Source organism: Madurella fahalii (assembly GCF_045866475.1).
Source record: "Madurella fahalii IFM 68171 DNA, scaffold_3, whole genome shotgun sequence".
Lineage (NCBI taxonomy): Eukaryota > Fungi > Ascomycota > Sordariomycetes > Sordariales > Madurella > Madurella fahalii.
The window spans coordinates 3,583,174-3,597,302 of record NW_027263973.1 but is presented as its reverse complement, the minus strand read 5'-3'; the positions used below and the strand labels follow the sequence as shown (position 1 = coordinate 3,597,302).

The 14,129-nt window shown below is 54.8% G+C and overlaps 5 protein-coding genes across 5 annotated transcripts; 1 reads left to right on the top strand and 4 right to left on the bottom strand.

Moving 5' to 3' along the window:
- Window positions 1-1,776: 1,776 nt before the first annotated feature.
- Window positions 1,777-3,065, top strand: MFIFM68171_06519 (uncharacterized protein; the record flags this gene model as incomplete). Its single annotated transcript, XM_071061939.1, has 4 exons — window positions 1,777-2,046; window positions 2,102-2,187; window positions 2,268-2,583; window positions 2,670-3,065. 4 exons carry the CDS (start codon window positions 1,777-1,779, stop codon window positions 3,063-3,065), a joined length of 1,068 nt encoding a protein of 355 aa, XP_070918040.1.
- A 169-nt stretch (window positions 3,066-3,234) lies between these two features.
- Window positions 3,235-4,824, bottom strand: MFIFM68171_06518 (uncharacterized protein; the record flags this gene model as incomplete). Its single annotated transcript, XM_071061938.1, has 1 exon — window positions 3,235-4,824. One exon carries the CDS (start codon window positions 4,822-4,824, stop codon window positions 3,235-3,237), a length of 1,590 nt encoding a protein of 529 aa, XP_070918039.1.
- Window positions 4,825-5,513: 689 nt separating this feature from the next.
- Window positions 5,514-6,029, bottom strand: MFIFM68171_06517 (uncharacterized protein; the record flags this gene model as incomplete). Its single annotated transcript, XM_071061937.1, has 1 exon — window positions 5,514-6,029. One exon carries the CDS (start codon window positions 6,027-6,029, stop codon window positions 5,514-5,516), a length of 516 nt encoding a protein of 171 aa, XP_070918038.1.
- A 1,145-nt stretch (window positions 6,030-7,174) lies between these two features.
- rds1 (uncharacterized protein) lies at window positions 7,175-8,572 on the bottom strand (the record flags this gene model as incomplete). Its single annotated transcript, XM_071061936.1, has 1 exon — window positions 7,175-8,572. One exon carries the CDS (start codon window positions 8,570-8,572, stop codon window positions 7,175-7,177), a length of 1,398 nt encoding a protein of 465 aa, XP_070918037.1.
- An 814-nt stretch (window positions 8,573-9,386) lies between these two features.
- MFIFM68171_06515 (uncharacterized protein) lies at window positions 9,387-10,457 on the bottom strand (the record flags this gene model as incomplete). The annotated part of the gene is made up of 1 exon (XM_071061935.1): window positions 9,387-10,457. The coding sequence occupies one exon, from the start codon at window positions 10,455-10,457 to the stop codon at window positions 9,387-9,389; it is 1,071 nt and encodes a 356-aa protein (XP_070918036.1).
- Window positions 10,458-14,129: the final 3,672 nt, after the last annotated feature.

Below are 14,129 nucleotides of genomic sequence, written 5' to 3'. Positions count from 1 at the left end.
TAAATCTGCGCTGAGCATACGTGTATTGAAGACACCGCCGCAGGGATCCTACCTAGTTGCCGTCGCCGTTACTGTTATCGTTACAACACCTGCCATGCTAAATACACTCCCCGACACGGCAATCCACGGTGGAATATGTTTAAGAATACTTATGAAGCGTTGTCCGCGAGATAATACGAAGGGGTTGCGAATCGTAGGTCGTAAGTTTGGTGACGAAAGCTGAAAGCATCCGTGAAGACCCAGTGCAAGGTATTTGATGGATTGCATATCGTCCCGCTCAATTAGCCTCACAGTACCATTCGATACGTCGCTGCCAATCGCCGTCGCGAACATCAAGTGGCGACAATGCAGTACCTTTACGTCTTGTTGTGGCATGTGTGCGCCCAATCCTCGTTGCGGTTGGGTTTAACTACGCCCTATTATTCTCATTCACCGCACCTTTCTTGATTGGCTTGATTTCCTCTGACCTGTGGTTTATTATCGATTTGGCGTGGTCTTTTCGTGGTTAGCGTCCGTGGAAAGAGATGGCCGAAGGGACATGCTCCCATTAGCTGTTGCGCCCAAGCACCTGTATTGGATTTATTAGCTAATTATAGTTCGCCTTGACCGTTCATCGACCTTTCCAGCGGCATAGTCATAGACGGGAGGGGTTCAAGCCAAAAGACTCATTGAGAAGCATTTAACCCCGTCACCTCCCAGAGACCGCAACATTTGCTCCGCAGTTGAACTCCCACTTATACGCGGCTACGCGAGTGAAGTTGTTTCTCAGTCCATGACCACCTGCCCAGTCACCGGAGTGGCTGCCCGATATCGCCTGATACTGCACACCGTCCCCCTGGTCGAAGGTGATTATCCGGCGATCGAGGTCTGTCCATGCAGGTCGTGTGTTACAAGTAGGTTCGGCGCCCCGGGATTTTTGGATCCGTGTCGTTCACAACGGTGTCGGGAATGGTCGGTTCATTATTCATCTAGCATTGCCTACCTGTCAGTTTTCCACCAGCTGATCTGAGCCACCCGGTCCCAGATGTGGGCCTTTCCCCTGCATCAAAAGATTGCTCCTTGCTCAGCATCACATACTCCAAGACAACTTGCTCGTAAATCCCGTCTCTTACTTGCTATGCCAATCTGAATCCATCATCGCCCGCATCGAGGCCTACCTAAACGTTGATCGTAACACGAAGAACCCCGGCCGTCGCTCCCGTAGCATCCGCGGCGAGTCTAGCGGGGGCTGACGTTACACCACAGACCGATAAAATAGCTGTACGTTTGTTCTGTTACCGACTTTCGGACACGGCTCATTTAGGGAGGTGGCTAAGGTATACGCGGCTCTCGGCATTCGATTCGGCATTGAACGTAGCAATTCTCATTCAACCGCGCCGTCCTTCCTATAGGCTCTTATTACGGTAGTGCAGAGCCAAGAAAGCGATGCTCCCTCGGAATGTGGGGGACGGGGGGGCTGGCTTCATGAACTCTAGGTCGATCACCTCGCCTCGCCTATACATAGAAAGCTCTGTATCATGTCGGGTTCCCGCACGACCCCGTCCCGTAGAAAAGGACTACGCGGTCTTAATCTAGGTTACGTTGACTAGTCTGAACCGGATATATAGCAGCGGGGTACAACCTTAGTACGGCCGCGCGGCGCCGTCGCGAAAGTCTTTCGCGGAATTGTTTAATTTGGGGGCCGGGTGGTCGGGTCAGGATATAAAGATGGACACTTTCTGATTGTAGCACATGTAGCTGCTACGCGTGACTACGTGGTAGCTCGCAGATTCTACAATGCTATTGTCTCTGACATCTCTCTTGCTCGCGGCGTGCACCAGCCCGGTATGGGCTGTCTCGACTCTCCGCGCGCCCAATGGAACATGCACGACCAAATTGCAACGAAGAGCATGGCACACCTTCACGGTAGAGGAGAAAAAGGCGTACATCGATGCCGATTTGTGCTTGATGAGCCTTCCCGCGACACTTGGTCTCAATGGCACGAAGAACCGGTTTGAGGAACTCCAGGCCATCCACCAAGTCCAATCCAGCATTACCCATGGAGTTGTAAGTGCCTTTAAGACGATCGCTGTTCAAAGCATGCTTTAACCCTTGAGGACAGGGCGCGTTTCTTCCGTATCACCGACTGCACATGTATGCGCATGAACAGGTGATGCGCGATGAATGCGGATACACTGGTGCACAACCGTGAGTTTGCAACTTGAACATGGTTCGGGGCTGGCCCGTCCAATCACCACTCGTCATATTGACCAAGCATGAAATTGCAGATACTGGGATGAGGTCCGCGATGCCGGCAAGTTCTCTCAGTCGGACGTCCTGGACCCAGTCACCGGGTTTGGAGGCAATGGAGTCGGGCCTGAAGGGTGTATTGTCGATGGGCCGTTCGCAAATTACAGCAACGGACTTGGGCCTGGTTACTTTATTGGCGACAACTGCATCAACCGCTTCGTCAGCGACAAGACCAGCGAGCTATCAGCGCAAGAATATATTGATCGCTGTTACGAGAAGAAGACGTTTGTCGAGTTTTGGCCCTGCGCCGAGAACGCTCCTCATCGCGGCGGGCACGGCGGCGTGGGTGGCAAGGTAGGACAACGGGGAATACCTGACTTACCCTAGTACTGTACTGCTCCCTCTTGTTGGACACGGGCTTACACACCATCGCTTTGTAGATGGTCGATCCGATTGCTAGCCCCGGCGACCCCATCTTCTACCTGCATCACACTTGGCTCGACAAAATCTTCTGGGAGTGGCAGGCTCTCGACCTTCCAGCACGCCTGACCGACATTGGCGGCCGAACTATGCAGAGGCGTCCCGACTTTGGTGGCGGCGGGAACGGAAGCGCGCCGCCATTCGACTGGCCAGGACCGCCAGACGAATCCCAGTGGTTCCCGCCGCCAGAATCCTTCATTCCGCCGGACTGGCTGCCGCCCCAGATCCCCCAGGGCAATCCTGGGAACGAAACGACTCTCACCCACGTTCTCAATATGCTGGGCGTCATTGAGAGTGCTACCATTGCCGATGTGATGGATATTGGCGGGCCGCTGCTGTGTTACGAGTATGTGTAGAGTAGTAGTCTGGTGGGAATACGTATGTAGGTAGCCAAGGACCTGTCCGACCTAGTAGCTAAAGGAGGGTGATTTGGAGGTTGCACGATCAAAGACACAGACTTTCCCTCCTGGCATCGTTTCACTTTCCCATCCCTGACAGATCTTTTCCCAGTCATGCCTCATTACCTCAGGGACTCGAATTATACTCCCTCCCCATCGTGCACGCCTCGTCCACCTCATCCGCGCTCACAATCCTCTCCACCTCGCCGCGGCTCGCAAACCGCATCATGTTCCGACCGCCCACGCTGCTCCCTTCCGTCTCCCCATAGGGCAGCCACCCCTTCTTCCTCAGGCCGTCCCTCGGATCCTCCATGAACGCCAGAACGTAGTCCTGCATCCGCTCGGCCACCTCCCGCTGGAACGGCGTGACGCCCTCCATCCCCTCGTACGTCCCAAACACCATGGGCACGTCGCTCGCGTGGTAGGCGCCCATCCAGGGCAGCGGGGTGAGGCTGGTGAAGTTGCCGGCGTACTCGTAGCGGTAGGTGACGAGGCCGTTGCGGGCGCGGGCCTGGGTGGTGTTGCTGGCGAGGCAGATGAAGACGCCGACCGTCTCGTCGTCGACGCGGGGCTGGTAGGGCCCCTCGGTGACGTTGTCGCGGGGGTAGCGGGTGAGCGTGGCCTGCTCGTTGGACGTGGTGCTGACGAGGGCGGGGACGGCCGGGGCGCGGCCCTGGAGGGCGCGGAGCGAGTAGTTGAAGAAGACGACGCGCTCGTCGGGCATGGGCCGGAACGGCGCCGCCAGCGGCGGCCCCGCCGTGCCGTTGTCCCGGTACTGCCCCACAAAGTTCTGTAGCAGCGTCATCGGCACCCGCCGCATGCATTCCAGCTCGGCCGAGGGCGACGACGGAAAGTCGCACCCCACGTTGCGCGCCACGAAGCTGAAGTTGCTGTGCGTCGCGTCCGGGTACGAGATGTTGACCATGGCCGTGCCCGACTGCATGAAGAGCCCCGCGGCGAGCGGGTTGTCCGGGAAGGCGTGCGCCACCATGTCGACGGCCACCCCGCCCGCCGAGTGGCCCCACAGGGTGATGCGCGAGGGGTCGCCGCCGAAGGAGGCGATGTTGGCGTAGACCCACTCGAGCGCCGCCCGCTGGTCGAGGATTCCAAGGTTCTGCGTGTCGAGGCCCGCCGCCCAGGGGAAGCCCGCTATGTTGACGCGGTAGTTGGCCGAGACGAAGATGTGGCGTTGGGTCCGCTCAACCCAGGGGGTCGGCTGTTGGTAGGGGACGTCGATGCCGCCCGTCACGAACGAGCCGCCCGGGAGGAAGAGAGCCACGGGGAGGTTGGACGACGCGTTGGCGCTGAGCGGGGCCCAGATGGCGAGGTAGAGGCAGTCTTCGGACGACGCCTGGGCCATGGCGCCGGCGGTGAGGGATTGGCCATATGTTTGGATGGCGAACCTGGTAATGTTGGAGTTCCATGCCGTGAGGTTTCGTGTCAAGTACTGCGAGCAAGATGGGGGGAAGCGGTAGGCGTACGAGTGCCGGAGGGATGGGGTGACCGGTACGGGGGGCTGCCATCGTCGTATCCCTAGTGGAGGTTCGGCGTAGGGGATGCTACGGAACTGGCGGACGTTGGGGAACTGGGGGTCGATGAGCCCGGTGTAGACGCCGGTGATGGTCTTGACGGTGAGCTTGTCGGCAGCGACATCCGAACAAGACTCTGCCAAGCCGGCAGGCAAGAGCAGTACCGATACCAACCACCAGGGCCGCATGTTTCTGATAGAGTTTCGGATCCGCCTAAGATAGTGTTATCCGGGATATGATATCTTCAGTCTTTTGATTGCAATGGCAGAAAGGGGCACTGATCTACGAGTTCTAGGCGTGGGCTTTTTGATATTACCAGGCCGAGGGAGACGGGCTCGCATTCCGGTCTCGCTCTCGCCGAAGCTTATTCTCGTCCTGGATCTCCGCTGCAACCGCATCCAAGAGCCGACCCGTCATCAGTACCGGGTTGCATCAATGGCAAGGCAATGTGCGGGGAACCCTACAACTTGTGCATGCTGCTGATGCACAGACCAAACCTGCAGAATGCCACAGAGAGGTCAGACAGCGCTCACGATAGGACGCCGGTTAAATTAGTATGCGCCTGGTGTTCTAGACGCTCCAGCTATGGGCGTGTTCATGTGCCGGGCGGCGGTACTAGTATTACGGGCGTCTTTGCGTAGACAGTCTTGTCGGGTGTTGAGGATGTGCAGATGTTGTCACCTTGTTGTCAGTGCAGTGCCCAGGTTTGCCACGGGAGACGAGCGAACGCAGATATATTGTAATTACTCCATTGAGGAAGATCATCGCCGATGGCGGGGATGATGCAGCTATCACCTGCATGGCGGTGTAACTGGGTTCGATGTCATTCACTGGGGATTGGTACTGTTGGATGTTACCTAGGTTAAGGTAAGGTGTCCTACTTCAGATGGGAATCAAAAGCCCCCAATTTCGCACGCTTGCCCACGTCGGTCCATTGCACCGTTACTTCCCGTAGGAGCCGGTCTTGTCGATTAATAGCGCGTAGAACTTCACAGTCCACTACTCCGTCCACGCTAGAGTCCGCGCAGGTCACCTTGATAGCCTGTGTATCGTCGTACCAGTTGGCGTAGCTCCTGCCATGGCGCACCATGAAGAACACAATGGTAGTCGGGATCCCGTCCTCATCAACAGCCATTGTGTGAAGGAACCCCACCCACTCTGCTTTAGATCCACTGGCTATGGCCTCGGCTATACTATCTCGTATTGCGTTCAGTGCGTAGATAGCCCGAGCCATAACGTTGTCACGATTATCGCCGGCTTGAAATGGGGCGACCGACTTGTCGATGAGTCGAACGAGGCTTAGGGGCACTGTGACACGAACTTCCGCTACCTTTGGCAAATCCACGTGTAGGATCTGATTGGGAAAGCGCGGCGTCACTGTGAGAGGCGGCATGATGATTCTGACTTCAAGGTCGGAAGTGGTATGATTGTTAGAGATGAATTACTGCCAGCGTTGTTGTCAGCAAACGTACTGCGAGCAATCGATGACTGGGTAATGGCGATAGAGGACGGTTCCGGGAAGTGGGAAGAGGGCATCCCTTATAGATTTTCAGTAACAATCAGCCAGCTAAGGAATTCCGCATTGGCAAACACGTTGCCAGGCTAGTCAGGGGGTCCTTTGTCCTCGTGGCCTAACACTGTGCATTGCCTGATGACATCGTACGAACCACTGGTATGGCGATGATTATGAAGGATGCTGTCTCATCTTCCCGGCCATACGGACGATCAGATATATCTAAACATGTTCTCCCGAACACCCCTCTTCATGGCCACGGGCCGTCCGTCCTCGTACTCAACCCCGGACTCACCCCCGTCTCCGGAGATTCCTTCCATCTTCATCCTTAGCTCCTCGTCTATTTCTGCCTGTGTCTTTTTTCGAGTTGCTTTAGCTGCTGTTGTTGGGCTGCCATCATTGCTCTGGATACCATCCTGTTGCCCGGATGGCCCCGGAGAACCACCTTTGTTCGTTGGAGGCTATTCCCGGCCCGAGGTGAGTTAGATTCGCACGAATCTGATACGGGCTATCGATGCCGGCGATTTGGCAGCGGATAATCTTACCTGGGTGCCGGCGGATGAGGCCGTTGTGGCGGCGAGGGTGCGCCGGAATTGAACGGTGATGTTAACATGAAGCTGAGGGAGCTTTGCTCTCGCAATTGCTATTCGTGATAATGGAATCATCGTTTGATTAGGAGTGTTCGGTATTCCGACATGGTCGTGATAGGGAAAGGGTGGAATCGGATATGACGGGAGTTGGTGATGGGAACCCGTTAGATTGGTGATGTCATCGCCGGACAAGGGGGGTGATCAACGAGGGTTTATAATGTGGGTACGATTTTGACCTCAGTATGTACCTTTAAAGGCCAAATTAAGTATACTGTCACATTGGGGCTTGCAATTACGGGGTCATAGGATAATTTGAAAGCATTACTTGTATGTACAACAGGTACATTGCGTCTCGCCAGGATTATCACTCTTTTCGTCCCTGCTCCCAGGCCTCCTTATTGTCGTTGTATAACGCACGAACCCTCATATAACTCCTCAGCCGGCCTGATACATACCGACAGCCACCACGTGCGGATTCAGCATGGTCAAATTAAACGGCGTAACATACAGATCTTCATCTGTCAGTACCAAGAAAATGGTTCCGTTCACTGCTGGGTCACCCTGGAAAGTGCTCATATTTGGCTGGATCGTCCATGCCGAATTCCCGTTGATGTCCTGGAGTGGCGTGTACGACACATTCAACTGACTAACCCACGCCGCGAACGCCGGCGGCCCGGCTTTCGTGTCGGTAATGTAGCTATTATTAGGGCCGATCGGCCTGCCGGGCTCGTCCCACTCCAGAAACACCTGCCTGCCGGGGTACGACAGCGGCTCGGACCGGTTGCGCGTGATGGCCGGGGAGCAGTTGGCGCCAACTTCGTCGCTGTTCAGGCAGCTGTCTTCTTCATCAATGTCCTCAGTGCTGAGCGAGTTGGCATAGCCACCTCTGGTCTCGTTCCAGACGTTTGAGCCATTGATGCGGGCCGGGTTCGGCTGGTTGAGGATGTGCAGGGATGGGAAGTTTTGCCAGACGAGCCGGGTTTGGTTCTCAGGGCAGCTGGAGATATGGGGGGCGAGAAGCGTCCAAGCCCAAGACTGTGGGATGCCAACCTGGAACCACTCGGGCATGGGGAAGAGACCTTCGAATTGACGGAAGATCATCTGTTGGCGAGCCTCTGTGGTGATACTCTGCAGCAGCATCTGGGCCACGTCTCGCGCGTTGAGGTGCTCGAGGAAGCCATACACGCCCGCTTCGCCCCAGCGGGTGAGTTTCTGGCAAAAGTCGATGAACTCGCGCACGTTGGTGGCCGGGTAGTTGTAGGTGCACTGAGCAGGGGCTTCAGGGCCGAGCATGTTGCTGAGCAGGGTCGCGTGGCCGACTTCTTGGTCTGCCATGTACTGGATGAGGAAGCGGTCCTCAGCAGTCAGGCCCGCCTCCTCAAAATCCTCGTCTGAGAAGGTCGCGAGACCCCAGTGGAAGAGGTCGAGCTCAATCCACTCCTGATACAAAGCTAGCGCAACTGACTCGTAGTCAAAGTCGGACAACATGCGGTAGACAGGGGCCGAGCCGTTGGTGCCGAGGCCGCCTGAGGGTGTGTACGGCGCCGGCAGCGGCGCATGCAGCTTGCCATCGCTAGGATATTTGAATGCGTCGGGGCCGGGTGGGAGAGCGGGAATGGACGGGGCAACCACATCGGTTGTGAGAGCGCCGGTGGTGGTCGGCGGCGGGCCTGTGTAGGGTCCATGCGAGGTCACGTTGGTCTGAGGCCTCGCTGGAGGGGTGACGGGAGACACGGAGAAGGTGGTGGTAGGTTCAGAGATGACCGGCACGGCAACGGAGTGTGCCGTGAGAAATAGCAGGGCCGTGCCCGCTGGAGCCTTGAATCCAACCATCTCAGCGATCTGAATTGTGCCGACAATGAACTGCTGCTGCTAGACGATGGGCCAAGAGGATCATTTTGGGATGTTGTGTACGTCTAGGACGGAACTTATACCCGCGTCCCTCCTCTCGGAGCACTTCCACCGGGGGGAGACATCTAGCCCTGGTACTGCCTTGGTAGGGCCAAAAGCAGTCTATGACAAGGTTCCATCATCGACCCCATCAAATCTCCGGACGAGGTACCCAATTCGGTACCCTTCCTGTAGAAGATAGGTGCTTAGGTACACTTCAAAGAAGAGTCAACTACGATGACGTAGGATCCGCAACAGAGTGGAACGGCCCGCTACGACTTGGAACTCGTCATCAGGTTTATTTATCGCGGCTCATTGTCAAGGCCTCGGCTCGGCCGCGGTCATTCCACAAGGGCATGGCCGATTCGCTTAATCAGACCAAAGACACGACAGGTTCTGGCCGAGTGATAGCTTGGGAGCTGAAAGCGAAAACTGCGGTAGTGGGGATGGCGAACAAAGTGATGATGACATTATGACCATTGGTGGAGAGGCGGGCTGTAATGTGCTGTACAACCCGAAGCCGTTCTGCAGGACGGGACGAGCCCAGGCCAGTTCTATTGACGGCCGGGGATGGGAACAGCGCAATTCCCGGAACATCGTTCCCCCAGGCTACGGCAAGGATGGATAATAGAGCAATGCCCTGACTGCACGCGCGCGGCGCAGATGAATCGCTTTTATTTCAAGCCTCATAAAAATAAAGTATAAACACTAGTAAAGGTATTCAAATGTTTCTAGCCATTCCAGTTTTCGTTTCCGTCTAACAAACGTTCCTGTTGGCGTTGCCCGACAACGTCCAGTTGGTGTTTTCACCGCAAGGCGACTCGCGGACCGAGTTGTTGTTGACGGTCAGCGTGATCCAAATGTCGCGGTTGTTGGGGAACTCGGAGCGGGCCGCCAGCCGGACCTCGCCTCCTCCGTTGACAGTGCCGCCGCGGATCGAGACGTTGTAGCAGTTCTCGATGAGGATGGCGTTGTTCCCATTGTTGGCGAGGTCGATGCTCTCGATGACGACTCCACCAGACCGCGACACGCAAAAGATGCCACGGCCGCCGCCGCGCGAAACAACCTTGTCAATATAGACGTTGGTGTTGTAGTTGCCGTTGGCTAGCTGGCCATTGTTGTTGGCCATGCGGAACGTGGCATAGCCCGTCCCCGTGGCGACGTTGTTGCCATCGACGAGCCCAACCCTCGCGTTTCGCGTCGCCTGGAGCAGCAAACCCGACTCCCCCACATTTCGGGCAATGACCTGATTGATATTGAGGCCGTCGATGTTCCACGTCTCGACGGCGTGGCTGCCGGCGCCTGTGACCGAGATGACGTCCATCTTCACATTGGTGTTGGCCGCCGCATCGCGGTCAAAGCGAATGCCGAGACCGCCGCTGAGGTTCATGGTGATCTTCCCTAGCGACAGGTTGCGGGTGCCGTAGAAGCGCAGACCAAAGTAGGGGTTGCCGGTCATGGTGAGGTAGGGAATCTGGACGTCGGCCGTGTTGAGCGATTCGATGGCTCCGCGGCCTGCCTTGTTGCCGACATTGATGGTGCCACAGCCCTCGAAGATTTTGCCGCTGCCGATGCTGATGGTGTTGGCCCCAATGGAGCCCGACGCCATGACGGCGACACGCTGGCCGCTGCCGATCGAGTCGACGGCCGCCTGGATCGCAGCCCGGTAGTCGGAGCCCTGGTACACGGTATTTGAGCCCTTGGCGGCCGTGAACGAGTTGCCCGAGCCAGTCACCGTGGCGTCGGGGTTGCCGGCGCCGCACTGTCCCTGGACGGCCGAGACGAGTGCGAGCACTCCGGCGAGGATGGAGAGGCTGAACGGGGCCATCGTTTGTGTTCGCTGCCTGTATCAAGTAATATCTATGGCGATCATCTACCAGGAAATGCAATGGCTGAACCTCCCAAAACTCGTCCCAAGGCGCTATTACTTTGAGTTAAATATGTACGGATGCGCATTGCTCTGTCCATTCCGCGTTGAGCGTTGCTAATTAGGCCGGAGAAAACGATGGAGAAACTCATTCCGCAGCACGCCGTTGGCGGAAATCCGTTACATCTTTATTAGCGACCGTTGCAACCGAAGTATACCCCGTCATTAGAATGCCCCAGAAAACGAACATACGGAGTAGCCAAGCCCGGCTTGGCCTGGGCCCCAAATCGCCAGAGTCCAGGATACCTCCAACCGCGACCGCGTGGAAAAATAAGAGAGCACGGTAAATCACTTGCTGATCGCGGTTTCTTCGGACACGGTTAGACCGCCGCCCCGTGCGCGAAACCACAAACCCGGAAACGATGCCGCTTTATGATCTTGGCTAGAAGATCCGGGGTGCATACCCGATAGTTACCGGACACGCGAAAAAAATGATCTGGTGTTCACATTCCCCTTGTAGCAGCTATCGGCATTTCAGGACCTTTCATTAATGGCAGCAAGGATGGAGTGCGGCTCATTTGGATTGGCTGTGGTGGTTTGCACGCGGGGGAGCTGGTTGGCGAGGCTGTTATCCCTTTCTAAATGACATCAGTCCTTTCCGTGGGTACGAGCTTCCACGACGGGCAACCTGGAATCCCAACGAGCTGGATAAATATAGTTGAAACCGTCGGGCGATATGCTTAGAATCCGGTGTCAGTCTCGTCGCGGCGGGTTCCTCGCCAAAGTGATCAACGTGCGAAGCTTTGTTCGGGCATCAAGTGAGGGAATTGTCGTCCAGCTCGGCGTCCAGATGCATCTTGGGGTCCTGGAACGACGACCTGCTCATAGACGGCAACGCAGACCTCTTCTGTAAGGCAGGCGGCTGTGATAGATGCTGGCGATATCTCAAGGGCATACGGATCCATATAGGTTCATTGATCGGTTCAAGCCAGCGAGGGCTAAAGGGAGCGCTGAATCTCGGTATGAGATATTTTGTGTGCCTCGTGCGACGTTCACAGACGGTGGTGGTATTTTGCGAGCGCAAAGGAGATGCATCGTGCAGACTGTGGATGCCTTGCTCATGCATGATTGGTGAGCCGACCTCCACTACTCGGTTTAGCGACTGTAGTTACTCAAGTAGGTCCTTACCTTTTAGAGGGTAATTCAGGCAGCAGGTATGGTGCTGGGCTACGTGCAGAGTAGTTGGTCGGACGAGGCTGCGAAACGACAGTTGAGCTGCATATTCGGCGGCCATCGCTCGTCTAACAGCACCAACACGAGGCTTCCGGCTCGTGTGGTTGCCCATTCCGACCCCGGCATGAGATGACTCACATAATCTCTGCTCCAACACTTGCACTTCATTCGTGATGCCCATATCCCAAAATTCAGAAATCACGGAAGGTGATGGATTACTGGCAGATCTTCAGTCATCGCTCTTGCTGAATGGAGGCTCTCGGCTTGCTACCGCACACGGCATCGAATTTGAGCCGGCCCGCGTCCTGCAGATAAGGATGGTAACAGCCCGTATGGTCTCAAATACCTGGGGTCTTACCAAAGTGTATAAGAACGTAAATGCCAGTGCCATCCGGGTGAGAGGTCGGAGTCATAAAACCAGATGATGTGACACTTGGCATCCCTTTCTGTAAAGATGCGATTCGGTCCTCTTTCCCTGCCACGATTAAGATTTAGCCAAATCTATTATCTAGTATTTTGTATCGTTTCTAAGCGATAGCAAGTTCATGCTTTCTATTTATTCCTACTAATAAGTAAACATTACAGCCGCCTGGCGAGTCTATAAAAGGAAGGAATGCCCTTTGTGCCTTTCCATCGTGGCCAATCTGGTCCTCGCGCTTTGCTCCTTCCGGCACCTCCGAGTCAACTACATCCCACCTTCCAGATAGGGACGGGACCTGGAACACGCGCCGTTGCCGTCCGGCAGCGGTGGCGCCTGGCCACCCTAATCACTCCTTATGCCGACAGTTGTTGGAGCACTGCAATGCAAGTGTCGAGCACAGCTTGCTGCGAGGAGAGAACGCCCATGGCACGGGTGTGGCGTAGGTATTGGCTGCTCTGTCTCCCCGAGAAAAGGCGGGAGAATGACATGAGGATCGCTTTCTAGATAGGATATATATGATATACAGGGCTAGTAAGCTATATATATCTTCGTCAAGGATACTGTATTTAGCTTTGGTTTTATATACAAGTGTAAACCACTTGCAAATAATCCTTAGATCTTTATATTTAACCTTCTAGTAGTTATATCTATATATAAAACGCATCTAGAGTTCTAGTGAAATGGTACAGAAACACTCATCTACACCCATATAACCAACAATACAAGGGAAGGGTAAATACCTAAACGGACAAGATGGACAAGACAGGCGCTACCACAACAAATCGGGTACCTACAGCCTAGATAGGTTCAAAACAACTATACAGATAGAGCTCCCTCTTCTCAGAGCGAGATCACTTTGTATACAAGATACTTAAAGCCTTCAATTAAGCGAGTAACAAGTGTGAAGAAAAGGTATGTTGATTGTTGTCCTATATAAGGAGTGTTGGCCGGACGGCCCTACTTAAGGTGCAAAGAAAAATGTATCGATACAAAGTTCAGCCCCCAAGGGTGTCATCCCCGCAACCGCCTCCCTCTGATCAGAGGGCCAAGATTCCTGAGGACAGTTTTCCCTAACTCAGTAAGTAGCGATGATGGCAATGATAACAATAACAGTAATTACAAAGAGGCAGAATTTTATACATTGCATCAAGTGAGGTTACCAGCGTCAAGGAGAAAGGTGGACGGCGCTTAGACTACGGTAGCTAAATGTAACTGGTGTCGGTCTGGTCAATGGCCCCTGCCTACGGCAATCGAGGATACTGTCAATATTGGTATATGCCTCTATTGCAGATTCTCTTTTGACAAATTGCCTCAAACACTACGTGTTAGTTACATCAAAACAATGTATACCGTCGACAAATGTAAGTTACGTCAACCTAGCGGGCGTCTAAGCGTTTTCCGCAGCCATCTCATACGGGCCTATAAAGCCACGATAGAGAGTAATATACTTGAGAATCTCTGTAGAGAAACTGACCTATTAGCACGTACATATACGACTAATTATCCTCGTCGTTAACAAAAGGTTTAAACAACCAGCGTTTTATCTCTCTCTGAGCCCCGTCCGAAGGATTGGCCTTTACTGAGGGAGATTGAACACACATCTTGTTATAGTGGCCACTTGTTATGGGTTCAACCCCCGTAGGGAAGTCCAGCTGCTCTCTTTCATACGCCTTCCACAGATACCGACATTGCCGCCACCGGAACAATGCAAAGAAGAATGTCGGCCGTTGGCATCAGCCACGCCGATTAATGACTCTAGTCACAACATTAAAGTTGTTCTAGTAGAACTCGAGGTTCATAAAGTCGATGTGGCCTCCATATAAGGGCCATGCAATATTTCTGCCATCGCAGTAGCAGTTGCCAGCCACGCCAGTTGCCTGGTTGTGAAGGTGGCCTTCAGCCATCTTATCTCCCTCTCTCACTCTGGAGGAACGCTGCGCCCCGACAGTGCACTTCCTCGGCGTTCGGCCCGTCCGTGC